Here is a 27773-nt window from a genome sequence, read left to right as displayed (position 1 = left end):
GTTATGATCTCAGGATCATGGGATCAAGCCCTGAGTTGGGTTCTGCACTTAGTGTGGAGTCTGCTGGTCCCTCTTCCTCTCCTACTCCTTCTCTCTCTCTGTCAAATAAATAAATAAAATCTTTAAAATAAATAAATAAATAAATAAATAAATATTCAGTCTGTGAGTATCAGATTTATTTGGAGCCAACCACTTGTCTTCCTTTTCTAAGTTGTTCCACGAAGGATGAAGATTCTAGAAGCCTGAACTTTAACGTTGCTGTGGTTAGAGAGGGGCTTCTTTGTTCTCCACAACTCCCAAGATGATGTCCTGTATATTCTCCACCCAGCTGAGGGCCCAGCCCCAACCCCACCCCTGCCTGCAAACCTCAAAGTTTATTAACAGCTCTCTCCCAATGATGACTCATGCTTCCTGTCCGTCCCTCCTCCATTCTAGTTACTCAGAGCTGTGAGCCAAGATTGATTACTTATACCATTCAACTGGCTTTGCCCAGGGGGAGCTCAGCTGGTAGATTAAATAGTCTTCATTGGGTGACAACCCAGCCTGTGTTCTCCTGGTCAGCCCTGCACAGTGAAACAAGGGGTTTATTCTAGGTACAGTCATGGAGGCCATTTTCCAGAACCAGGAAGTCCAACACCTTCTGTCTGGGGCTATCTTAGGCGTTTGGGGAGCCAGGATTGTTATGGACACAGGGACACGGGGAGACCCAGGGAAAGCCACAGAAAGCCAATGGACACATGTTCTCAGCTGCGTCTTGAAGTACTGCTCTAAGAGATTCACCATCACTTCCTTCTCACTGTTGTGTGGTCTCCCCTCTAAAAATATTTTTAAAATCTTTATTATAGGTATGCCTGGGTAGTTTAGTCAGTTAAGCATCGACCCTTGGCTCAGGTCATGATCCCAGAGTCCTGGGATCAAGTCCCACGTAGGGCTCCTTGCTCAGCAGGAACACTGCTTCTCCCTCTGCCTGCTGCTACTCCTGCTTGTGCTCTCTCTCTCTCTGATAAATAAGTAAAATCTTTTTTAAAAATCTTTACTATACTAGTCCTTTCCATTATTATTCTTTTTTTTTAATTAAAACACAGTAGCTGGAGCATATGTCTGCTCAGATACCCTCCCCCATTCTCTTTCTTCCCTTTTCGAGAAGGTGGCAGAACTGAGACTAGAATCAGGCATCCCGATTCGCAGCGCTTTTGATCCACTGTAGTGGGACCCTCAGGGCTCAGGTGTGAGCGGTAGAAGACCCCAGTGCCTCAGTATCCTGGCTCAGAATTACTGGGTGTCCCTGGGACCAAGCAGGGGCTGAGGGTGCTCACTCAGCTGAGCCTTCGAAGGTCAGAGCCAGAGGGACATCCTGGCAGCCCATTGGGCCCAGCCTCCGCATTCTGCGGAAGCTGAGTCTGAGGTGCAGGGAGGGGAAGTCATTTACCCAACAAGGTCACAGGGCCAGTCTCCTTTTCTGTTTGGTCCGGGTTATCTTTATATTGGGTTTGCATTTCCTGAATACGCCAGCAACGGGTGTGGGGTAGGGAGGAGGAGGGCAGGGGAAGTGGGCTTAAAAGAACCCCATCTGAGAATGTTTAAATTTCCTGTGAGTGTCCCATGAAGCGGGAGATAATCTATGTGCACATAATCAAAAGGAGAGGGAAGACTTGGTTTGGGTCCAAAAGACCAACAAGAGTTGTGGGGTGTGGGGCGGGGTGGAGAGAAGGAGGACAAAATAGGAGCCATTCAGAGGAGGCTGGGACATTTTTATCGATGGAATAGAAATAAATAGGAATTTGTTTTTTGCACTTTAGCAATGCCTTCTTGTTAGTATTTTTGGAGAACGTTCAAGTCACTTGGTGGCCCTAGTCCCGTTTTCGTGGCAGTGGTTTCATGATCTCTGGGGGGCTCTTTGGCCTGGGACCAGAGGCCTCTGCCCTCGAGTTCCTCGAGTTTGCTACTACTGGCATGGGGGATCCTTTGGAAATCTCTTCTTCCCTAGGAGCTCTCATAGCTTAGCTCAGAATGGGAATGCAACATCCTGACGGTCTGCCTCACAGAAAAATAATGGGTTGTAAGTGTCCTCAACATGGTAAGGCTTAGGTTGGCCTCCTTTGGCCTTCTCTCACACCTGCCTTGGCCTGAGCCCTGAGAGAGTTCAGTGCTTCCACCAGGCAAACTCTCATTTTCCCATCAGATCCAGTGATAGAGGGGGCCCCCAGAGCCATCCCAGGCCCACTGCCCTGGGACAGCCCCATCGCACGGTGAGTCCCGGCTTCCTTTGAGGGACCATTGTTGAGACAGGCCAAGAGGCTGGGACTAGAAGTCAGGAAACTGCAGATCGGGACAGAGTTACTGCCAGTTTCCAGGAATCTGAGCACTGGGGGCCCTCTTGAAACAGGAAAGGGAGTAGACGATCTCTTTATCTGGTATCATGGAGGGAATGAAATGACTCTTTCTGGGTAACTGCAGGGTGTTCGTTCTTCTTGAATGATAACCACGGATAAGGTTAACCTTTAGGTGGCCACTAAATAATTATTTCTCTTTTCCTCAGGGCAGGGGTCGGGGGAGTGGGTCTTGAACTGCTTGAAGGCAAGACCCCAGAGAGCAGAGCCCCTCCTTCATTACCAGTAACCGTGTGGGAGAACTTGGCCTGACCTGCAGCCCCCCTCTAAGCTCCTCAGTCACCTCCTGAAGCACATTGAGCCTTGGAGAGCTGAAGGCCACTTTTGCGGGGGCTGAGCTGCCGGGGAAAGCTTTCCTCAACGACGACCCAGTCCCATGAGCATTTACGTTCTTCTGGTTACTTCTCTGCCTCGTGAAGAATATGCTTAATGTGCGTGAGGCTATCCGTAGTGTCTCTGGATCTTTGTGAGGGCTAAGAGGGAAGGCACCCTGGGTGGTGGGGTCAGTGTGGTTATTGGTCCCCACTGCTGCTGACGTTTCCCGGTGGATGGTTTTTACAGTTTGTCTCTCTTCCTTACGGTGTCCACTTCTGCAGCGCCTGCCCCCCAAGCACCAGTCTGCTAACTGAAACAGGGAGGGCTCAAGGTTGCCCAGGAAACGAATAACTAAACCAATTCAATCCCCACTGAGTCACTGAAGCCTGATCTAAACTGTACCCAAGTCAAAACAAAACAACAGGAACCCCACCCCGGGCGGTGAGGCTCTGGGAGTCTCACTGGGTGCCATGCATGTCCCATATGTTCTCTTGTTTAATACTCACGAAAAGAAAATGGAACAGTAGGTATTGTCATTCCTCAGTCCAAACTGAGTCTCCAAAAACAGAAGGACAAGATCAGCCTGCTAGGTTCTTTGCCAGTGGAAGTTTAGGATTTGAACTCAGATCTTCTGACTCCAGAAGAGTGGTCTGAGCATTTCTGTGAGGAACATTCCTGCCACATCCCCCCCAAGTGTTTCTCTGTGGGGAGAAGTTCCTGATGTGTGTAAAAGATAGCCCCTTTCAGACTAGAAATAGGAAGTTTTTTTGGTGTAAAGTGCATCAGTTTCTTTTTCATACTTCCAAGTTCATAGCTGTATGTGGAGGGTTGAAGGTTGCTCAGGGCCAATGGCCAGATTCCCAGGGCATGTCTGTACTATGGAGAAACTGGCTTTCCTCAGCCCTTCCAGAGTCAAAGAGAAAGCTGGAAGGTTCACACTCGGGGGAAGTAGCTTCATGCTAATCAGATCTGTGATGGGGAACCTGGGACCCCAGGAAGCCTCATCCTTGGGCATCAGATCATTAGAGGTCTGTCCTTGATAACTGATTGTGTGATCTTGTGCAGATTATTCCCCCCATATTAATCCTCACATCTTTTAAATAGGGAAAGCACTTCTGCCTTCACAGGCTTGTTATGGGGACAAACAGAAATAGTGTATGTTGTGCTTTGTGCACTGCTTTCCAGAATGTTACTTTTGGCCATGAGGAGGATATACACACCCTCCTGTGAGCTCTTGCTGTCCCTGTCAGAGACTTCACATTGGGCCAGTGTATTTGTGGCTGTGGACCAGGGGACCAGTCTGCCCTGAGCTCCACAGATGTCCGCAAACACATCCCGTGGTCATCAGGGCAGGTCACCCTGCACTGACCCCATCCCTGGACTGTTAAAGAGATGGAACCAAGAACTTCTTATTCTTCTGTTTAAAAACAAAACAACAACAACAAACAAAATGGGAAAAAGAGAAAAATTAATTTTCTTTAACCTGTGGCTTTTTATTTTCTTCCTCCCCTCTTTGCTATGAGTGGAATTGCCATTTTGCTTTTTTTTTTTTTTTTAAAGTGATGTTCTGGTTGCTGGGACATAATATTTAGACATGTTGAATTGACAGCTGATGGGTGTGTTATTAATACACCATCACCACAAATCATGTTGTAGGGGTTGGTGGGGAGGAGATTTGTGTGTAAATGTGCGTGTGCGCTCACACGCCTGGATGATTTAGCATGATTGGGGAGGGTCCAGTGACCCTTATCGAAAGCAGCTCTTGGGAAGGACACGGTATGCTCTTCAGAGAAGGATTCCCTTGTGAATTGAGGGAATCTTTTCCTTGTTATCCTGTAGAAACAAAAGGCCTCCCCTTCCTCTCTGTCTCTCTCCCTCTCTCATGTCTTTAGTGCCCAGTGGGTACCATGGAATATGGCGGCCCTGAAGACAGAATTGATGTGGCACTCCTCAGAAGAGGTGTTAGCCTAATGGCAGAGGCAGTAGCCCCGTGGGGCACAGCGTGCTGAGTGGTGTGATGACGCGCAGAGTCCTGGGCCCATTCTTGCTCACCCCCAGATATTCTTCCTCGTGCTCCTCCCTTCACATATTACCTGTTGTCAGGAAACTCACAGACCTCTCAGCCTGGGATCCCCCAGTCCGGCTTCCTCACAGGCAGCTCCTGTGGTAGGTCTCCAGATGAAACTGAACTCTCACAGTGCCCCATCTTCATGGGCTCGAACCTGACATCAGGACGTCTTCTTGACACCTGCCCCTCCTGTGCCTTTATACTCACCCCATCATTAAGTTCTGCCTAGCTCACCCCGAAACGCCTCTCCATCACCTCCCACGTGTGAGTTACCCCTTCTGGATCACTGTAAAGCTAAGGGCCCTGTGTTCCCACTCACCCTCCTCCAGTCCATGTCTGCACCACTGGTGCACACACTATGGCCCGTGAGCTCAGAATGGTTTGTACATATGAACACTGATGATATGGGAACACTAGCTTTTTTTTTTTTTTTTTTTTTTTTTTTTTTTTTTTTTTTTTTAAAGATTTTATTTATTTATTTGACAGAGAGAAATCACAAGTAGATGAAGAGGCAGGCAGAGAGAGAGGGAAGCAGGCTCCCTGCTGAGCAGAGAGCCCGATGCGGGACTCGATCCCAGGACCCTGAGATCATGACCTGAGCCGAAGGCAGCGGCTTAACCCACTGAGCCACCCAGGCGCCCGGGAACACTAGCTTTGAACCCCACTTAAGCAAGATGTTTTCCCTCCAAAAAATATTTCCACTCTTCTCCTTAGCAGATCTGTGTTACCAAAAAAAAGTACCCAGTTATTATTCTACTTTGAGTTTCCTTGAAAAATTTGTAGAAATGTGTATTTCCCTCATTACATGTGTGTCTACATTATAGCCTTGGTTTTGTCCTCTGGCTGCAACAGCTAGAATATATTCTAACTAGCCCTTTACTTTGAAAAACTATGGACCTGGACCACTGTGGCCTTTTCAAGATGGAAATCTGGCCAGTCACACTTACTTAGAAGACATAGACACACAGACACACACCACTCAAAACACTTTTTGGCTCCCCATTACTTTTTAGGATAAAGATAACACTCCTTACCCTTAAGAACATTGGGTGGTCTGGCCCTTACCCCCCTTCCAGTTTTATCACCATGCTCCTTGGTCCTGCAAGGCCCTAGCCACTCTGGCCTTTTTTATTGTTGTTCTTCATGTCCACCTTTTTCCTACCTGCCCCAGGACCTTTGCCCATACTGCCTTTGACTCTGTCCGAAATGTGACATATCACACCATTTCCAGACTCTTCTCATCCTTCCAATGACTGCATTACTGTGACTTCCTCAGAGGATCTTTCCCAGACCTTTCTGCTGAGGTCATGACCTGGTAATAGAGCCATTCAACATGGTCATAGAATTACATTTGTCTGGGTATGACACTGCCGTCCCAGACCTCAAGCCCCACAAGGGCTGACACTGAGTCATGTACCCACCCCATTATATCTAGTGTGCCTGCTATAAAGTAGGCACCCAAATATTTTGTTACAGTCCATGTCTGAGAATCAGGGAAAGTTTCATAAAAGATGTTAAGTCTGAGCAGGAACTTGTAGACTGAGAAATTGGAGAATAAGAGAAAGCAATTTCAGGCAGAGGAACCAGCATTCTGGAAACTTGGGGTAGCTTCCTAGGTCTAGTGCTTGGGGTATGTATGGGTGAATGGTTGGGGAAATTGTTGCAAAGACAGATGAGGCCAAATCGTGAGGGCCCCATGTGCCAGGCTGAGCTGTGGGGACACTTCTGTTGGCAGGGGGAGCACTGTCGGCAGGGGGAGCAGAAGGGTGCCATGGGCAGGGCTACTGGGGGGAAGTGGGCTGGAGGAAGTGAGACCGGCCATGAACAGACTCTGTTGTAGAGTTGGCAAGAGAATGGAGAGAAGACGGTCAGGGAATGCCATGGAGGAGAGGTCAACAGGAATTGATAACCTATCAGAAGTAAGAGGTGTGTTGCGCACTTGGGGGCCCCAGATTTCTGATTCAGTCCCTTCCGGTTCTTAAGACAGTGGAGAGGAAAGAGTTGACGCAGGGGTGGAGGCTCAAAAATTCGTTTGGGCCCAGGAAGTGGAGGGAGCCAAGGCCAGCAGCCTCCGTCTCCTCTGCGAAGCAGAGTCAGGATCATCTGCTGAGACAAAGAACTTTTGGGTTTGGAACTTTGGCCCCTTTGCCCTGTTGCCGGTGCCGGAAGTGGGGATGGGAGGCCCAGACTGAGGACTTCAATCCCAAATAGCTTCCCTGGGGATTCATAGGGCCCTTAAGGAGATTTTACAGACCTGCCTTTCCTCTACCTTTTCCTAAAAATGGGATGGCCAAATGTCTGCTTTGTCAGAAATCCTACCTTGGAGGACTCTAAGGAGAGTCTCTCCCTTCAGAAGATGTTTGCCGAGGGCCTACTCTGTCCTTCCGCCCAGCTCTGCTCTGAGCACCCCAGGGACCAGCCCTCCGCCCCCGGACAGTCTCTCTGACCCACAGACCTAACTGGCACATAACATGCATGAAGAACAGACACGAAAACATGCTTCAGCGACATCCTGATTCTTCGTGGTGTGTTCAGGGTCGCAAGGCATGTTCAGGCACAGGTGAGGCCGTCGTCAGCCACCTTCTACCTCATGACCAGTGGCTGCCCAGACCCCCTTGGCCCCCAGACCGCCCACGCAGCCCCCACCCCCCACAGGGATGGTCCGGCCTTCACGATCCACCTGCTTAGGCCAAGTTGCAATTGGCAGTGTAATGTCACGTCAATGTGACATGAACAGATGACCTCTGAGTACACGGAAGATCTAGAAATGCTGTTTCTGTGAAAAGTGAACTGAATGCTTTGGAAAGAATTGATGGAAGCAAGGCGCTCTGAGAAACATCCCTCTCCAGCTGTGTGCGTGACCACGGCTGCGGGGACCAGCCCTGGGAGGAGAGGGCTGGATGTCCCTGTTAGGGGGGAGTCTGTGCCATGCTGCCTCCACTGGCCACTGGCCCTTACCTTCCAGACACCGCACTAGAAAATGACCCATGATGCATGGTGGGGCGATTTATGCTGAAAAGACAAATGCAAAGCTCTCTGTGTGCAGAGGCCTGGATGCTGCCTCAGAAAGATTCTTAAGATATCTGTGTTTGAAGATTAAATAAAATTTTAAGGCATGAATGTAGGGCTTTTAAGTGTACGTGCAGGTTTTTCAATGTTTTAAGATGTCTGTTTATTTTTGAAGAAGTAATAGCTTCCTGTGGTTCAATAATTGAGAAAAACATAAAAAGCTATAAAATGGAGTCTCCTTCCCACTCTCTTCCCATGCAGCCCAGACACAGCCCCTCCCCACAGATAGCTCTTACTGGTTTCTTGGATCCTTCGAAACTTTCTTTTTGCACAGCCACCAACTGTGAATATACGGTGGGTCCTCACTATTTACAGGTTCTGTATTTACGAATTCTTCTGCTCTCTCCGATTTACTTATAACCCCCAAATCAATACTTGGCAACACTTGGGACGTCATTGGCAGACACGCACGGGGCAGTGGACATTGGATTTGCCCAACACACATCCCCAGCTGAGGCTGCCCCACGTGATGTGCTGCCTTCCTGTCAGGCGCTCGTGCTATAAACAGGTGTCCTTCTCCTGTTCTGTTTCGTGCCACATTTTTCACCTTCTTGTGCTTCCTGTTGATTTTGCCGTTTTAACATAGCCCCCAGATGTGGTCTGATGTGCTGGCTAGGGCTCCGAAGTGCCAGGTTGCGTGTGACCTATGGAGAAAACACTTGTCAGATAAGCTTCATTTAAATAAGAGTTAAAGGGCTGTTGGCCATGAGTTCAGTGTTTATGAATCAGCAATATATATTAAATAAGGTGCCTTTAAGCAGAAACACACGTAAAACGAGATATGTACTGATCAGTTGATGGAAATGTTGTGACCTCATGGGGACCTGACTTGTATTTTCCTCAGAAGCAGTGGTAGAGTGTTCACAAATTCCGTGTTCTTGATGACTTTACAGGACATAGGACTACTAATAATGAGAATCGACTATTTACAGATATGTGTATATTCTGTTTTAACTTTGGAGAGCTTTCCATATCAGTCCACAGAGAGGTTCCTTGTTCTTTTTAATAGCTGCATAGTATTCCACCCTGGGGTTATTCTATAATTCTCTTTAATTGGTCCCTTACTGGTCTGCATTTGGGATGTTTTCAATCTTCGGCTACTCAAAACAGTACTGCAGTGTACATGCTTGTCTGTACATGTCATTTGTTGTCTTCTGTAACCAACTTACTAGAAAGGGAATTCTGGACTCCTAGGGGTGTAGCCTAAACAGATCTCACAGAGGTTTGGAAGAGGACTCATCTGAGAATGCTATCTTGGGGTGTCTGTGGGAGATCGATAAGGTAGTGAGGTGTAAGGGGGGTGGGTTCCCACCGGGGTGGGTGTGGGGGTAGGTGAAGGGCATGTGAAGGACTTGGCACTGTGCCTGGCCCGAGCTTGGCAGCCCAGGCATGTTGGCCACGTTATCTTTATTGTTCTTCCTTCCTGTTCGCTCAGCAGCGTTAGTCCAGCTCATCAGCATGGCGGCGGGGGTCTTACCTCTCTTCTCCCAGCCACAGCCTGTCTCTCTGCGATCTGTCTCCACATGGGGTTGGAGGACGCCTGGGCACTGCTGGGAACATTCATAGGCTGGTATCCTACCTAGGCTTTACACCGGGCCACATCAGCTTCCTGGGAAGGGGATTGTCTCCTTCGCGTCCTGATCCTTCACCAGGCACACGGCGTTGATGTTTGGCAAACTTGGTTGCTGCATTCCGTAAGCATTGACTGGACCCGCTTTGGGCCCAACACTGGTCATGACGTGGTGGAGAAGGTAGGGAGAGACATACAAACAGAGGTATTAAGACATAATTCTGTGCCTTCAGAACTTAAAATTGAGCATTGGTTGAAAAATAGAATACCTTATGCGACTCCGTGATGAGTAATATTTCCAACGAGCAGAAGGATTCGTCTCTGGGCCTGTAAATCCTTCCTCTAGGGTCTGGTCCTCATTCTCCCCAAGATCCCCAAGCTCTAAGGGCCCCATTTCGGCCCTCTCATTTCAGCCACGGGGCCCCTGGTGGATGCATCCTGAAGCTTCCTGGTCTTAGAGCAGCAAAGGGAAGTTGGTTGGGCAAGACTTTGAGACAGTGAGGGGTGCCTGGTGGCTCAGTCAGTTAAGCATCTGCCTTCAGCTCAGGTCATGATTCCAGGGTCCTGGGATCGAGTCCCTGCTCAGCGGGGAAACTGCTTTCCCTTTCCTTCTGCGCTCACCCACGCCTGGCCTGTGCTCTCTCACTTACATGTGCTCTCTGTCTCTGTCTCTCAAATAAATAAATAAATCTTCAAAAATATGTATGTAAGAATTTGAGACAGTGAGATGGTAGGGACGGATGACCAACAGAATATCAGACTTGGGCAAGTCCGGACAGGTTTGGGGGCTTCCCAGGATGTAAAGGATCACCAAGAGGGAGCAAACCCAGAAAAGGGCAAGATACCCTTTTGATTCCCTGAGGCCTGTCAGTAGCCTTTTGGGCAAATGGAAACCAAGCTTCGTGTCCCTCCCATCATCAGCAAAAAGAACTCAACAGTGGGGGAATCTCAGGTGAGGGGTTTGTTGGGAATAGTTGCTTCCAACTTTATAGTATTTGAACTCTTAGAAGCATCTGTAGATAAAAGCCTGCTGCTGTTCCTCACCTCGGCACACTGTGATTCGGGACGAGGCCCTCCTGACAGAACTGGTCTCCACAACTCCATCAGCTTTGCCTCTTGCAGGACGTTCATCTCTGGGATCTGCTCCATGTTTGCTCCCCAGAGAACTTCCCAAGAACCTGGGGACCAGGAGCCCCTCTCATCTGGTGGAGGCCTCTGCACACCAGAGGACAAAGGAGACATCTTGGGCAGCCAAGCCACAGAGTCAAACCTTGGTCAGGGGGCTACAGGGTGACAGGAGGCTCCAGGTGGGCTGTGAGGCCCTCTGTCTGCTTCACAGAGCAAACACCTAGTTGGCACAGAGCCAGGCCTGAGGCCAAGGCTGGTCCCAGAGCTGACCAGGATGGGCCTCCAGCAGCCCTCAGGGCTGGCAAGTTTCGGGCATGAGCGGTGATGATGGGCTAGAGTCTAATCTACAGGGGTCTGGAGGAGGGAGCCCCTCAGGAAGTGCCTCTGGGAAGGCTTCCTGCCCCAGACACAGAGGTCCCTCTGGCTTGTTTCCTGACTCCCAGAATTTCCTCCAAAGTCTCAGACCTCTGAGCCAGAAAGGGCTATGGGCATGCTTTTCTTCTTGTCTTCACCCCCTAGTCATACAAGTGATGAGCCCGGGAGCCGTGGCATTGCCGCAGGATGGGGCTGTGTTGCCGCTGCTGTTTACAGAATGCCCAGACGTAGCACTGACATCATAACCCGGGGAGCCCCCTGTCTGAAACGAGGCTGGGAGAGCCAAGAGAGACCCTCAGACACTGCCAGCACCAGGAATGCAAGGCACAATTATTTTACACACAAAGGAACGTCACTGACTTTGTCACCCAATGAGCTGGAAGCTGTTTTCCAGAAAGAAGGGCGGTGTTTTCTCCAAGACACTGACCCTCATCTTTGAGACTTTGGGTGTCCGGTGGCATTTGTCTTCTATATCAACATCAGACCTTAAAGGCCATAGACCAAAGCCAAGCCAGCTGCTCCATTTGGGAACAGAAGCCCTTACTGGGTAGCCTACTTAGAGTCCTAAGGCAGGAGAGTCTACGGGCTGGTCTATCCCAGGAGGCAGAGCAGGCTGCTGCCCTTCTCATCCACCCCTGCCGAGGAAGCCGGTCTGTACCACTGACCTGCTGGAGGCCCTCTTGGTGGCTGAGCCCAGGGTGCTGGATGTGGGGCTTGAGTCATAGGTAGGAGGAATAGAGCCCTCAGATGCTCGACTTGGGTTTTCTTAGATTTATAATTCACTCGGAGGCTAGAGGCAGAGTACAGGTGTCAGATCGACCCACCAACCAGCACCCCTTCAGTCCCTCTTCATCCCCCACACTTCCTAGGTGTCATCAGAACAGCTGGAGGGAATCTTCCATTCTCCCAGCCCTGCCCTGCCCTGCCCTGAACAGGGGGCTCTGGGCAGGGATGGGGATCCTTTCTTTGGCTGCAGTCCCACGTGTTGATTCACAAAGCCCACATCCTAGGTCCTCAGGGACAAGAGTGGTGGATCCTCCCTGTGGCTCGAGGCCCAGCCCCTCTTCCAGTGTCCACCCCACAGAGATATCCACTCCATCCCCAACAGCAAGGGTCTGCCCACTGTGCCTCCTGGGCCCTGGCTAGAGTCACCTCGCAACACTCCCCCAGGCCCTCCTCTTACTCCTCCTTGTAAAATTCCTTGGAGTCTTTTGGAAGCCCCACCCCAGCCTCATTACCCCAGACTATGAGGTTAAAGATGCAGGTTTTCAGGTTTTTATTCCCTCTAGCAGAGTCCTGGCACCATAAGTCCTTGGGGCTAGATGGTATGAAAGAATATAAAGGATGGGCCGGGCACGGATGGCCTTCCATCAGCTGTAAACCCCTTGAGGGCAGCAGCTATGACTTGGTCAGGTTTCTTGGCACAGGTACGGTCTTCGTTATAGTTGCTGATGGATTCTGAAATTCTCCTAGAACTCCTCCTTAGGAGAAACATGTTCTTATGTAGTAGTCACTGTTTGGGACCTCCTGTGTGGCTTGTTCGGGTGATCCCCCTGGCCTGCCTTCTCTCTGTGGACCTCTTGGCCGCATTGCCTGTCAACCGCCCCACTACCAGGAGGGGTCAGCTGTGGTTGGGAGGAGCCTTCCTGGAGCCCGTGTGGACCTCATCCCTGGCATTCCTGCCCCAGAATCTGATGCATCTCTCCCTTGAGATCTAAGGAGCCCTAAGTTTAGGGTGTAAATTTTCTACGCTGTCCCCCATGTTGCCTTCTCCCCAGGATGTAACTGACTTGCTCTGTGACAAACATGGATCTCACCAGGTGAATCTGAGCAGGTCCCACTCTGGTCTCCTGGAGCAGTTACATCATGGAGTCCTGGGGAGTCAGGAAGGGCTGGGCCACATCCATTCACATCAGTTGCCGCCTCCTCCCTAACTTCTCTGTCCTAGGGGAGATAGACACCCCGTAGCAATCACTAAGCTGTGTGCATTCACCCCTGAACAGCTGTCCACTCTGCACATGGAATACTAATTAGATACTGCACCATTAATTTCAGCCTCTACAAGTTGATAAAAGATGAGGTAGGGATTTTATGTATTTCATTCAGGCTCCCTCTAGAAAAATTTGGCTTTAATTATCTGGATACATACAAATGTGGCTGAGGTCCAGACAGGGTAAATGACTTGCCCGGGGTCACACAGTCAATACAGGCATAGCCGAGTCTTCTGTTTGCTCCTCCAGTGCCCCTTTAATTGCACCGTATTCCCAGAGTCAAAGCCCATACTCCTAACGTCCCTACCTAGGTCTAGCCATTTGTGGAGGAAGGTGGTTTCCAAAAGTATATTCAGAAATATATCAACAAGGCACACTCAGACCATGGCTGCCTCCTCCAGGAAGCCATCCTAGATTCCTGTGATCCCTTATCTCCCTATATCCTTAGCATCCACATCCTTCAGGCCAGCTGGGGGGAGGGAGAGAAGAAATGGCATGAGGCCGTCACTGGGGGAAGACGGTGTTGATTCCCTGGTCGAGGACTACTGCTAGCCCAAAGGAATGAGCAATGACAGTGTGGGTCAGAAAGTGAAATAGCTCTGCCCAACCCCCCCACCCCCCCGAAAATGAAATAGCTCCCATCGCCATTTACTGATGGTGACTGTCCATCGGAAGCACAATCCAAACTCCCATTTTGCAACTTCCCGGGCTATGTGTCAGGTTTCTTCCTGGTTCCTGGGCTTAGAATGATAATTGATGCCACAGGGTGAGTCCTAAAGAGGGAGCAATAAGTGTCCCTTGAAGCCTGAGGGAAGTCTTGGAAATCCTTCCACTGTGGGGAGTCATCAGAGACCCAGGACAGGGAGCAGCAGGCTACAAAGGAAAAGAGCAGACCAGTCACTCTGTGAGGGGGAACGGTGCTAATAGCCAGCACTGGCAAGCTCGTCTGCAGTCATTGGGTTACAGAATCATAAAATACCCACCGACTTTACTTAGAAGACTAATCAGAAAGTATTTAGAACAACAACATTGCTATAAAGGAGACCATGAACCATGGGCCCACGCCTTGGAGAGCTGCCCTTGGCCTCTGCCTCCTCTGGGGAGCTGGGGAGAGAATTGGAGTGAGAAGAATCCCAGGAGAACCCAAATGAAGCTCCTTTGACAGACCTGAGGGGAAGGCTTGCCCAAAACCCAAGCCAAGTCATTTGGGGGATTGTGTATACAGACCCTGAATGATGACCTGGTGTCGGAAAAAGGGAAATCTTTTTGGTTTTTCTTTCTCCAACCAGCGGTGGTGGTCTGGCGGGAGCAGGGTGTTACCCCGGCTGAATTGTAAGCAAACAAGTCCCGCTGGGTCCTTGGCCAAAGTCAACTTCCTCCCTCTCTCTCTTTCTGGTTCAAAGGACAGTCCTTTTGGACAGATATCCTCCTTGCAGATTGTGCTCTGTCTCCTGGTGCTCCAGGCGGGGAGGGCAAGGGCTCAGACAGACTGGTAGGGACTTTGATGCATCAGAATGGGGGTCTGCAAACTTTGGCCAGGGCCAAACCCAGCCCACACCTGTGAGCTAAGGAAGCGTTTTTACATGTGTTCATGGTTGAAGAAAAGATCAAAAGAAGAACAGTAATATGTCTTGATATGAGGAAAAGATGTAAAATCCACATTTCCGTGTCCATAAATAAAGTTGTATCAGAACACAGCCATATATCATTTTATGGCTGCTTTCATGCTGCAGGTGGGAAGTTGTGTCCCAAGATCGTATGGCCCACAAACCTGAGAATATTTGCTAGCTGGTCCCGTACAGAAAACCTCCAGTGTCGAAAACTCTGTGCAGAGCCTTACTAACTACAGTATCCCAGCTGGGGCTGTAGGGCACCCAGCCCGAAACAGAGAATAAGAGACTACATCCCTGGCTCCGTGTCAGGGCTGAAGTACTCCCCGTCTCATCGGTTTGCCTCAGCGTATCGGTTCAATGAGCATTGACTGAGCTTCTGGGGACATAAGATGAGTAGGATGCTGTCCCTGCCTTAGAATGACAGGACAGCCAGTGGACAGATGGGCATGGGAGCAGGTTGTGTGGCTCTCGTGCTTTGGGAGGAACGGAGAGGGCACCTCGGGTTCTGAGTCAGCCTTCATTTGTTGGTTCTACTCTGGAATCCCTGAGTTTTGCTCTAAGGAAGGAATTGATCCAAGGAATGTGAAAGTAGTAGTTCTGTTAATTAGTTCACGAGTGAAAAAGCTCCTGGTGCCAATTACCCAATAGGAAATGTTTTACATAATGAGGAAAGCAGTTACCTTATTAGAAAAATCATTAAGACTTGAACCCTGCGATGGTATTATGACAATTCTAGAAGATTGACTAATCCACCAAGAAGAACAGTTTTTAGGTTGTAAATGTATATTTAAGATACCTTTTGACAAGATGCTGAACTGTGGCATGCTATCCTCTTTGCAAAAGGCAAATGTTTCTAGAATACACAAGAATCTGAGTGATTATCCCAAGAGGGTTGGGCTGCTGGGTATCTGGGAATAGAGGCAAAAGGAAGACTTTTCATGCATACCTTTTAAAAAAAATTTTTGCTCTAACTTTTCACTTTCTTTTTTTTTTTTTTAAGATTTTATTTATTTATTTGACAGAGAGAGAGAGATCACAAGTAGGCAGAGAGGCAGGCAGAGAGAGAGGGGCAAGCAGGCTCCCTGCTGAGCAGAAAGTCTGATGCAGGGCTGGATCCCAGGACCCTGAGACCATGACCTGAGCCAAAGGCAGAGGCGCTTAACCCACCGAGCCACCCAGGCGCCCCCACTTTCTTTCTTTTTTAAAAAAAGATTTTATTTATTTATTTGACAGAAAGAGACACAATGGGACAGGGAACACAAGGGGGAATGGGAGAGAGAGAAGCAGGCTCCCTGCTGAGCAGAGCACCTAACATGGAGCTCAATCCCAGGACTCTGGGATCATGACCTGAGCCGAAGGCAGACACTTAACAACTGAACCACCCAGGTGCCCCTCACTTTCTTTTTAAGCACTTATTTATTTGGGGGTAATTTTCACTCTTTTGTATACTGTTATGCCTTTTGAATTTTAAACCACATAAATATAGTTCCTATTTAAAATATATATGTATATATATATATATATAAATGTATGCACATATGCAGAATACAAAGAATTTAAGTTCTTGGGGAAAATAAATAAATAAAAATTTAAAAATCTATAAATTTAACATAAAATAGGGGCGTGTGGGTGGCTCAGTTGGTTAAGTGTCCACTTTTACCTCAGGTCATGATCTCGGGGCCCTGGGATCGAGCCCTGCATCCAGCTCCTAAGGCCACAGGGGCCATTTTCTCCCTCTCCCTCTGCCTGCTGTTCCCTCTGCTCATGCTCTCTCTCTGTCAAATAAATAAATAAAATCTTTTAAAAAATTAATTAACATAAATAGCACCTCGTTTTCCCACTACTTCGTTATGTCTTCCTACGGAAGTCATTTTCCCCTCTCTTCCATTCAATGTATGATTCTTAAATGCCTGCCCCTGTGAACTGGGCACTATTTTCTGGGCCTCGGTGTCTAAATCTGTCACGTGGGGAGATTAGATGAGCTTTATTGCAGTCTTCAACTGGAGAGGGCATCAGACCCAACAGAGGGCTCGTTAAAACACAGACTGCTGTCCCCCAACCAAGTTGCTGATTCAGTGGCTTTGGGTGTTGGCCAAGAGTTAACATTTATAGCAAGTTCCCATGTGATGCTTATGCTGCTGACCCAGGAACCACTTCTGACTTTGTAGGGTTCTGTACTTGTAAATAAACTACATTTCCAGTTCTGAAAATATTAGAGAATAAAGAATAGATTTCTGTAGCTGAGAACACAAAGCGGACACTTCAACAGAAGTAAAAGTATCTAGCTTCCATTCCACCCACAGGGGCACAGTGGAGGAACATGAAATCAGGTCATGGTCAGAATCTGGTGAGTTCCGATAAGTAATTCTTCCTGTGGGAGGTAACGAGGTGCAAAGCCTTTTGAGAAAAGTTAGGTGGTGAGGTTTAAGCTAGGCAGGGCAGTGTTTCCACCAGGCCTAATGCCCACAGGATAACACTGCTAGAGGTCATTTTAAAGCCCCCACAGTTTATCCCTGCCTTACAAGTTCAGTCTGATCATCAGTGAGTTCCTGACTTGGACACCTGCCCCTGACTCCATGCATTTATACACACTATTTCCTCAGCCAGAATACCCTTCCTGGTCCTCTCATCTCTGTATAAACCCTATTGGTCCATCAACACCCAGGTAAATCTGACTGTTCTCCATAAGAACTTAACATTCATTCCCCCTACACTGAGCATCTTTTTCTGCTGATAACAATTCAGCGGGAAACTTGATCATTGTTCTGTTTTGTTTTGTTTTGTTTTTTCATTCATCAGTTCATTAATTCAACAAATATTACTCCTCCTTCAACAAATCCTTACTGGAGGGGCTACGATATGTTGGGCATTGTGGTAGGCTTTGGGAATAGGATCAGAGGCAAAAATGGACGTGGCCCCAGCTCTAATAAAGAGAAATCCATTAATTAAATAGTGGTACTGGTGGAAGTACAATTATGGACTAAGAAGAGTGGTTTGAAAGAAAGGAACGTGTAAGAAATGACCCTGATGTTTACTTGTGGTTGGGATCAGTATAGACTTCCTTGAGAAATATAGCCTGAGCTGACTGACATCTGAATGAAGGATGCCCAGGACGTCACTAGATGAAGAGAGTATAGGAAGAGGAACAACTTCCCAAATTAGGGGTGTGGGGACACACCAGCAGCATGTGCAAAGGTCCTGTGGTGGGTGACATTGTGGCAGCTTCAAGAAACTGAGAGAAGACCAGAATGGCTTGGGTTGGTGGGATGGGAAGGGGGTAGAGAACAAAGGAAAGAGAAATACATCACCAGACTGGGACAGACTGCTGTGCCGAATTGGCCTTGTTCATGATTTTAAAATTTTTAACCTGGGAGCACTAAAATGACATCAAAGAATTTTGAACAGTGATGGGATTGGAGTTATATTTGAAAAGTTCATTGTGTTGCTGCTGTCTGGAGCATAGACAAGACCAAAAGCAGGGAGATGGGTTGGAAGGCTATTGGGATGGTCTGGAAGACAAATGAGGTGTCTTGGATTAAGGTGATAGTAGTGGAACAGGGAAAATGGATGCAGTTAAGAAAACATGAGGAGGTAAATGGATAGGTTGTGAGGCTGGTTAAGAGAGAGCGAGGAGTTGAGGGCAAGAGTTTAGAGGAGCATCTATTCTGGGGAATACGATGTCACCTTTGCCTTTGAACATGGAAGTAGAATTTGGGGTAGGCAGCTGGAGTAGGCAGACCCTCTGGGCTGGGAGTAATGACTGGGAGTCAGCAAGGTATACTGGTGAATAGGGATGTCAAGGAGGAGAGCTCGTGCGAGGAAAGAAGGGGTATCTCTTCAGACTGGGTCATAAGCCCCTGAAGGAGACTCACTTCCCACTGGCACCACAGGGGCTGTTTTTCTTGTTTCTCCCTTGGTTCTGCTTACCATCATCTAAGTTCAGGTCTTTGTTAGGTCTCATCTGGATGCAGCAAGAGGCTAATAAAATTCTCAAATTTTAATATGCACGTGAATCACTTGGGGGTCTTGATAAAATGGAGATGATGTTTCAGTAGATGAGGGCTAAAGCCTGAGAATCTGAATTTTTAACAAGCTCTCAGGTGATACGGACGGCCTTTTCTTTTCCTTTCTTTTTTAAAGATTTTATTCATTATTTGACAGAAAGAGAGATCTCAAGTAGGCAGAGAGGTAGGCAGAGAGAGAGGGGAAGCAGACTCCCTGCTGAGCAGACAGCCCAATGTGGGGCTCGATCCCAGGACCCTGAGATCATGACCTGAGCCGAAGGCAGAGGTTTTAACCCATTGAGCCACCCAGGTGCCCCCGGACCGCCTTTTCAATGAGGGGATCAGGTCTCACCCTGCTTCTGAAGCTCAGGGCCATCCAGCCCAGCATCGTCATGCCACTGCTGGGAGGCCTTCAGCAGCCATTCACGGTTATATTCAGGATCTGCTCCGGCTCTCCTTGGCCACCATGGTTTCCTCCCACTGCTTCCCTTCATCTACCCTTCATTCTACCAAGCCAAACCAAATCCCTTGCTCTGAATTTGTCCCTCTCTATCATGCAGAAAGGGACAGAGACCAACTCAGTCTAGCTCCCGGTTGGAGGGGGCTACTATAATGGTCTCCACACTTTGTGGCTTAAAATCCCACATAAAAGGATATGGTAAATATAATGACCCACTCACATATTTTCAAGTTTACCTCTACATTTTTTATCATACATTTGCAGAAGATGCAAGTTCCAGCATATTACCAACATTGATATTTTTAAGTAAAACTATGACATCACTGTTTTAAATTTATCCACTGGAATCCAAGCACCATAGACATTCAATATCCCCCATCATCCATTTTTAAAATGCACAGACATCCTCTTCACTAATAGTCAGTGTTCCTTTTTCTTCTTGAAATTTTATTTCTGTTCACTTGCCCTGTGGAATTTTATCCTAATGGAATATATGTAATCCATCTTATGCTTAAAACTCTCTCGTTTGTTCCCTATCATGTTTCTCCATAACAATTTTATATGAAATTAAAACCTCTTTAATTTCCTGAAATCATAAAGCTCTAAGTATTGACATTTTCTTATTTGAGTTATTGATAAAAATTATTGATAGGAGACAATTAACCAAAATAACATAAATGTATTGCTAATTTGGATAAATAATTAATAAACATAAAACCTAAAATTACATTGAAGATGCATCTCTTGGTGGGATGGTAATGCTGGATGACTTTTTAAAACAAATCTTTTTATTGATTTACAACAGACATGCCTATATATGACCAGAACCTACAGCTTGAATTAGCCGATTGAGCGCACTCGTACCGTTATCACCACGTCCAGAAATAGAATATTGCTGGCCTTGGGTTATTTGTTCAGTTTGTTTTTAAATCCTTGGAAGAATATTACGCTTGGTAGGAGATATGAGACAGGTGCCAACACTGATTGCATTTCTGTTTTTCATTCATATGTATGTAAGCACTGTATATCCTCATTCGCGTGAACGGATGGAAGTTTTGGTAAAACAGGATCATTCAGTTCTTGATCTGCTTCTGAGTTCTATACCAAAAATCACATAGTGATCTATCACTAACAATTAGACTTTAATTACTTTTATTAGGTTTTCCTAAGGGGGAAAAAAAGAATTGGAAACCACCCAGCATCAAAGCAGATACACTACTCATTTATTAGAGTTGCTTGTTTTCTAGATGTCCTTTCATATGGTGGCCAGGGGGGTTTTACTGGGTAATAAGCCCTGTTCAGATTTGGGATGAGGTCACGCCTATTGAATAAATCCTCCAAAATGAAATTCCTTGATTGAAGGATGTTGAATACATTTGAATTTTAATGTTAATATTTGACTTTTGATAGCTATTAAAGAATTGTGCTCTGCAGGATTACACCAATTTATATTCTTACCAACATTGTGAGTGCCATTTTCCCTAGTACTCTGATAAAAAGGTGCGGTATCAAACTATTGGATGTATTTTCAATCTGTCAGGTGAATCTGATTGGTAACTCAGAGACCTTTTAATACCTAGATTATTATGAACAAGTTTGGCTGAATTTCCATGTGTTTAGGAATTCTTTCTCTTTTATTTGAAAAATCTTTCCATATTGTTTTCATATTTTCTTTTGGGATAGTGACATTTTCTTATTGATTTCTCGGAGCATGTATGAATTAAAGAGTTTAGCTTTAAAAAAAAAAAGATTTGAGACAACGTGAGTAAAAGGTCTGTCTTTTCTTTTGGAAAGGAGGAGGGCAGTTGTGAGAGTGCAAGTTTAAAATGTCAACTTGCACCTTCATCAGTATTCAGTTCTAGAAAATAGCTTCTATGGAAGTTTGAGGCTGTCGGAATTTAGAGGAAGAAAGAGTTTTTCTTAAAACTTGGAGTGCATGTGTGTAGTGCTTGGAAAGTCTTCATGTACTCCCGAGGGTTTACAGACCCCAGTTAGAAGTCCCCTAAAAAAACTATCTGACTCAAACCAGACTAAACCTGTCTCCCCAGATGGCCTAGTTCATGGTTCTAAGACTTGTCCTGGTATGGTTTTTCATGCCAGATCAACCCTGTTTGGAGATGTTTGCCTGAGTGGGGACCTCAGAAAGCAGGGAACCTTGTTAACTGGACAGGCAAACTAATATGTGCCGTACTCCTCCTTGACACTTTCTCTGGTTCTGTTCTTACCCAACATAAGCTCTCCAGTCTGAGTTCCCATATCTGTTATTTTACCTTTTTATTATGCGCATCCTTCCTCCTTAAATGTTCTTTCCACCATAAACACCTCAAGAGCTGGCCCATGTTGCAATCATTCCCTGGCATTGTGCCTTATGCTTAGTAGGTGTCTAGTAAGTATGTGTTGAGCAGAAAAGTTGATAAATGAATGCCTTAACCTTCTTTGCATCCCCTGCAGGTCCTAGAATAGGGCCAAGCCTCCAAAGAATGGAGGAATTAATCAGTGAGCAAAAAACAATGAATTAACAAATCAATGAACTAATGAGCCATTGAACAAAGGCTGGAAAGTAAGAGAGTTCTGTCTCCCACGAGGGCCCATAGCTGCAGAATTAGTGTAAAGGGTGGTCAGTGTATGAAACAGGCTATTTTGAATCAAGTCTTCTGTTTTGTATTAAATTCTGATAGGTTGGGGTAGATGTCCTTGTTCATGTGGAGCATCCGAGTAAATCTGGTCCTGTGCTTTTGTACCTTGTCTTACAGGTGTGCACGACATCTGTGCCCCACGGTGGTGTTCGGTCCATACCTCAGCCCCCGTGACAATGTCAAGCCCCCCTCCCTGCACATGAGTGGTACAGGCCCACAGGAACATCTGGCTGCAGCCACGTTCACAGACATGTCAGCCGTGGAATAGTGTGGACACCTTCTCTCAGCTTCTCAGGGTTTCAGTCCTTTTGGGTTTTGTTTCATTGACCTTTTTTTATGGTTTTGTGGCTGGACGTTCCCAGCCAAGGCAGGCGCCATGGGGGATCAGCAACTCTACAAGACCAATCACGTGGCCCACGGTGGTGAGAACCTTTTCTACCAACAGCCACCGCTTGGCATCCATGGTGGGCTGAACCACAACTATGGGAATACAGTCACAGGGGCTGGATTGGAGGCCCCTCAGGCATCGCCCCTCTCCCCCCACTTCCCTCAAGATACTCGGGATGGTCTAGGCTTGCCTGTTGGTTCCAAAAACCTAGGCCAAGTGGATACCTCGAGGCAGGGAGGGTGGGGAGGTCACACTGGGCCTGGCAACCACGTCCAGCTACGCAGCAACCTGACCAACTCAAACATGATGTGGGGGACCCCGGCTCAGCCTGAGCCCGCCGATGGCTACCAGTATACCTACTCCCAGGCCAGTGAGATCCGCACCCAGAAACTCACCAGCGGTGTCCTGCACAAGCTAGACTCCTTCACCCAGGTGTTCGCCAACCAAAACCTGCGAATTCAGGTCAACAATATGGCCCAGGTGCTGCACACCCAGTCGGCAGTGATGGACGGGGCCCCTGACAGTGCCCTCCGCCAGTTGTTGTCCCAGAAGCCCATGGAGCCCCCGGCGCCTGCTCTTCCTGCTCGCTACCAGCAGGTGCCCCAGCAGGCTCACCCCGCTTTCCCCGGCGGCCTGTCCAAACCAGCCCTGCAGGTGGGGCCACATGCCGGCCAGGGGCACCTGTACTATGACTACCAGCAGCCGCTGGCCCAGATGCCGGTGCAGGGAGGACAGCCGCTGCAGGCCCCCCCGATGCTGTCGCAGCACATGCAGCAGATGCAGCAGCAGCAGTATTACCCGCCGCAGCCGCAGCCGCAGCAGGCTGGGCAGCAGCCTCTATCCCTGCAGGAAATGCAGCAGCAGCAGCAGCAGAGCCGCCCGCAGCAGCCGCAGCAGCAGCAGCAACAGCAGCTGCAGCTGCAGCAGCGGCAGGGTCCGATGCAGATACCTCAGTATTACCAGCCCCAGCCCGTGATGCAGCACTTGCAAGAACAGCCGCAGCAACAGCCGCCGCAGATGCACCTGCAGCCCCCCTCTTATCACAGGGACGCCCACCAGTACGGCCCGGAGCAGGCTCACGCCGTCCAGCTGATCCAGCTGGGCTCCGTACCCCAGTACTACTACCAGGAGCCCCAGCAGCCCTACGGCCACCACGTCTGCCAGCAGAGCCACCTGCCCCAGCACCAGCAGCGCGAGGACAGTCAGCCCAAGACGTACCCGGGCGACAGGCAGGCCCAGGCCATGCTGAGCTCCCACGGTGACCTGGGGCCTCCCGACGCAGGAATGGGAGACCCGGCAAGCTCGGACCTGAACCGGCTCGGCGGGGCCCTCCCCCACCGGCCGCTGCTGTCCCCCAGCGGGATCCACCTAAACAACATGGGGCCTCAGCACCAGCAGCTGTCTCCCAGTGCCCTGTGGCCCCAGGTATTCTCAGAGCGGGAGCATCTCTGGGTCCCTCTGTGTGCCACTGCTCTGGCAAGAGCCGAGTCTAGGCAGCACCCAGCCCTCTCGCAGCCCCTCCCGGGCTTTTGTTCTCTGTTCACACCGCGAACGTTAACTCACACATGCCAGACGCTGTCTGTGCCAGGCACAGGGAACACAGAATCAATTTCAACACAGCCCTCTGCCCGCTGAGCTTGAGCTTGCTGCAGAGGGGGCCAGTACCGGGCCTGAATGATGCATGTAGTGGTCAAGCCTGAGTTGGGCCCAGGGACCACACAGGGAAGGCATCTGGTCCCCTTAGTTCTGAATCCTCGGGGAATTCCCATGAAATTGTTCCCTCTTTGGGAAGGAGACCACATTATGACAGCATTTCTCCTAGTATATTGCTCAGACCAGGAAGACCATAGAATGTTTAATAGGAATGGCTGAGGGGTGTGGATTCTCCAGATCAATACATCTGAGGGGCTCCTACAGTGAATCAGGTTGCAATGCTGAGGGGCTTCTCAGAGCCATTAATATGCTAACGAGCACTGAGACTCTCCCAGAGGGGATATCCCGGCTAGCTTCAGAGATGAGAATCTTAGCTGCCCTCAGGATCCGGGCAGGTAAAGGGAGTAAGCAAAGTGGCTTATTAGGAGATAATGGGGAGTGGTGCCCACTGTGGTGGCCTAGAGCACAAATGCCCCATCTGATGGCGTCTGCAAGGCTATGGGCCAAGGTTGTTATTAACCCTTGATTGTTTCCCAAATGTAGTTGCCACAAAACAGCCTCCTGTGTGCTGGGCACTGTCGAGGCCTTGGCATGTTCCAGGTGCTACAGTCATGTGACAACAGCTCAGGGGAGAAAGGGGCCAGAATAGATAGAGACAGGGCTCTGATGGAGGCTGGAGATGAGCTTCACTTGACTCTGTCTTGCTTGAAACCCAGGCCCAGTGGTAATGGAGAGCCGTTATGAATATAAGAATAAGGTGACATGGCCAGTGCTGACATGACAAGCAGGAGGTCTCTGGGCATGCTGCTGTGTCGTCTGGCTCTCTGTTCTATGTCTTTTGGAAATGAAGCCTGTCTGTGCACACGGTGGTGGACAGGGAGAAAAGGGGGGATTGAGGCAGGGGATTGAGTCCTGGTGGGCTGGGGGCTGGTGGCAACTCCTGGAGTGGGTCTGTTACCAGGTTGGGGGGCTGGAGGAAGCCCGGGAAAGAAGTGTCAGGTGCTCTAGCATCTGGACATGAACTGCTGGCCGCTGTGAGCTTGAGGAAGTATTCTAGAAAGTGCAGGTCCTGGGGTTCCCTTAGCTCAAAGACTTCTCCCAGTAGAAATACACTTTTTTTCTCTTTCTTCTTTCTTCCCATGTCCTGCATGGATTAAATTAGATGCACCTACCTGATGGCAGAGCCCAGCCAGGGTCCCCGGAGTCAAGGTAGGATGGATGCAAGAAGGCATGTTGGCATTTGGGGAGAGTAGGAGGTTTTCCTGGGTTGTCTCTCCAGACTCATTTTCAAATTCAAAGTCAGTTTTCTGAAGAAGTTTATAATAATAATAGCAGCTATTGTGTCTGAGCATTTACTGTGTGCTAAGCACACTATATTTTGTGTAATAAAACAACCCAGTAGGGGTAGGTAGGATTACCATGTGCCTAGCACGTAGTAAGAGCTCAATCATTCTTGGCTTTATTCCAATGGCCTTACAAATGAGAAAACAGGCTCAGAGACTTGGAGTTGTACATCAAGTAAGTGGCAATACTGGAATTGAGTCCTGACACCACATTCTCTCCCCTGCTCAGTCAGTCAATATTCACTGGGTACCTACTGCGTGCCAGGCATAGAGCTAAGCTTGGAGAATGCAGCAGTAAATAGTACAGACTTGTTTTCCCCCATCATGGGCATGGTAAATTCTTAGCCAGAACCTGATAAAATGCTAAGACATGTAGTCTGGAGGCTAAGCCAGGGGACTTAGACGCATGTCTCTAAGGGAATGCTTAGAGGCCACTTGAGCTGACTCTAGAAAGATAACAGGCCAGAGGTGAAAAAAACCTAGCACTTGATGGCTTAGAATGAAGGATATTTTATTCAACTCCCACATGATTTTGAGTAAGCCTTTTCCCGCTCTTGAGCCTCAGTTTTCTGCCTGTAAAGTGGGCTTAGTTCTCTGAAGGGTATTGGGATAATACAAGTGGGGCCATGGGAGCACTAAGTGAATGAAATGGGTTCACTGTGGGGTGTGAGGTCTTGTGATAAGTCACCCTTCCTCTTTATCAATATGTGTGTCCTCTCATTTGTCCCTACCCTTGAGCAGTGGCCAACCAAAAGGAGTGTTTGGGGAGCAGTTTGATGCCAAGAACAAATTGACGTGCTCCATATGCCTGAAGGAATTCAAGAGCCTACCTGCCCTGAACGGCCACATGCGGTCCCATGGGGGAATGAGAGCCTCCCCCAGCCTCAAACAGGTTAGCAGGAGCCAGCGCCCAGCCCTTCCCAGGTCATGTGTTGCTTGCTTTGCTTTGCTGCCATCAGAGAGTAATGGGACCCCTAGGTGGGCACCCAGGAAGGCACTGTCCTTCCCTTAAAGCTTTGCCACTAGGAGCCAGCCAGGTCAAACAGACCCCGCTTCCACTGGTTTCGTGAACAAGGGTCAAAAACAGAGGCTAGAATAAATTCTTGAGGGATCCTAGTCTCTCCACTATCTGAAAAAGACAGCAAAGAAAACACATAGAGGCAATATTATTTTTAACTTCTGTTGCTTAAAGCACCTAAGACCAGTCTCTTGGGCCTTCCAGCGTAGTAGCCGATGGCCAAGGAAAGCTAACGTGACCATTGGGCTCTCAGCCAGCACTTTCTACTCAGTGTTTGATTCTAGCAAAAGAAGGTCTTTAATTACCCTCAGGATTATCCAGGGAGGAAGGCTATCCATGTGGTGAACTATCCATGCAGTTTTAGAGTAAGATTAGAAATCAAAGAATTTCTCAAATTCTTTAGATATTGTTGATCTAAATTTAAGTCTATGGGATTAACTGTCTGTTTGCCAAAAGCCTGGATATCCCGGCTCACCCCATCTCCTGACCATTCCAGATAAAAGAGCTTTGTCTTCCATTGGACAGATGAGTAAACTGAGGCCCATAGAATTCAAAGGTCCTACACAAAAGCCTATGTGTTCTGTTTTGTTTTATGCCTAATTCCCAGTCCACATCCTTTTCTTTAAAAGCAATGACAACAACAAAATTTTAATATGTTTTAATTATACAAATGATAATGGTTGAGGAGCTTCTCTTAACATAGAAAATAGAGTGCATGGCCTTGTCCACTCCCAACTGGCCTCAATAAAGCCAAGAGACTCAGGGTTGCAGGAAAGAAACCACCCTGCCGTGGTTCTCTATCACCCACTCATGATGTCCTGCAACATTTCAGGAAGAGCAGAGTGCGTCCCCAGTTTGGGAAGGCTGCTCTCAGCCCAGGATCAAAGCCTTTATTGTCTGTGTAGGAGGAAGGAGAGAAGGCCCTGCCGCCTCAGCCTCAGCCCCAGCCGCCACTGCCACCTCCGCCTCCGCCGCCACCGCAGCTCCCTCCCGAGGCAGAAAGCCTCACGCCTATGGTCATGCCCGTGTCTGTCCCTGTCAAGCTTCTCCCGCCCAAGCCAGGCTCTCAGGGCTTCGCCAACAGCATCGTTGCCGCCCCCTCCACCAGAGACAAGCCAGCCAGCTCGATGTCGGACGACGAGATGCCCGTGCTCGTGAGGATGACCCTCTCTCCCCCACACTCACCCCAAGGGGCTGCCCCCCACCCGCCTGCTGTGAGTTGCTGCTCTGCCCCCGCCCACCTGGGGTGGGAACATCTCTTTGCTTTCTTGGAGATGGGGCAGCTCTTGCAATCACTGACCTGAGCTCTCAGACATGGCTTGGCCTCTCAGTTTGAGCTCCCAACCCTGGCTGCCTTGGGAATCCCATCCTTGTCCACATTGCTTGCTACCCAGTGACCACCCCTACCAGGTTAACGGTCTGGATTAGATTCTAAGAGAGCTGAAGCTATTCCAAGGTGAAAACAAAGATGATAACTCAGCTGGTAATCACACAGCTATTAAATCATGGAAGTACTATCCCAGGTAATAAAGAGCTATTGCCTGGGGCCGTGACCCCCCTGCAGGATCTCCAGACCTCCTCAGATCCAGAGGGAACCCCTGGCACAGCAAGCCTCCGTAGGATAGCCCTGCATCCGTTCTGGTGGTCAGCTTCAGCAGATGCTTCATATTTTCGGTATCCCACCTGCATCATTAGCCTTAGAGGACCTAATTCGCTATGGTTCCCAAAGTAATTCCACTGAGAGACACCCAT

The 27773-nt window shown here is 48.5% G+C and overlaps 1 protein-coding gene across 19 annotated transcripts in view; it reads left to right on the top strand.

Annotated features, from left to right (window-relative positions):
* Positions 1 to 27773, top strand: part of TRERF1 (transcriptional regulating factor 1) — a 202762-nt gene that overhangs the window by 142536 nt on the left and 32453 nt on the right. For 13 of the 19 annotated variants that reach the window (XM_032339968.1, XM_032339964.1, XM_032339969.1 and 10 more), the window contains 4 exons: positions 21737 to 23432; positions 24823 to 24869; positions 25745 to 25895; positions 26927 to 27235. In XM_032339968.1, the coding sequence (XP_032195859.1) occupies positions 21996 to 23432; positions 24823 to 24869; positions 25745 to 25895; positions 26927 to 27235 (1944 nt within the window). In that variant the 5' untranslated portion in view covers positions 21737 to 21995. The remainder of the gene's footprint in view (positions 1 to 21736; positions 23433 to 24822; positions 24870 to 25744; positions 25896 to 26926; positions 27236 to 27773) is intronic. The other 6 variants (XM_032339983.1, XM_032339982.1, XM_032339981.1 and 3 more) reach the window with 3 other exon arrangements.

The sequence above is a fragment of the Mustela erminea genome, chromosome 4, assembly GCF_009829155.1.
Source record: "Mustela erminea isolate mMusErm1 chromosome 4, mMusErm1.Pri, whole genome shotgun sequence".
NCBI classification, from domain to species: domain Eukaryota; kingdom Metazoa; phylum Chordata; class Mammalia; order Carnivora; family Mustelidae; genus Mustela; species Mustela erminea.
The sequence above is the reverse complement of the archived record's forward strand: the minus strand, read 5'-3'. Positions and strand labels throughout refer to the sequence as shown.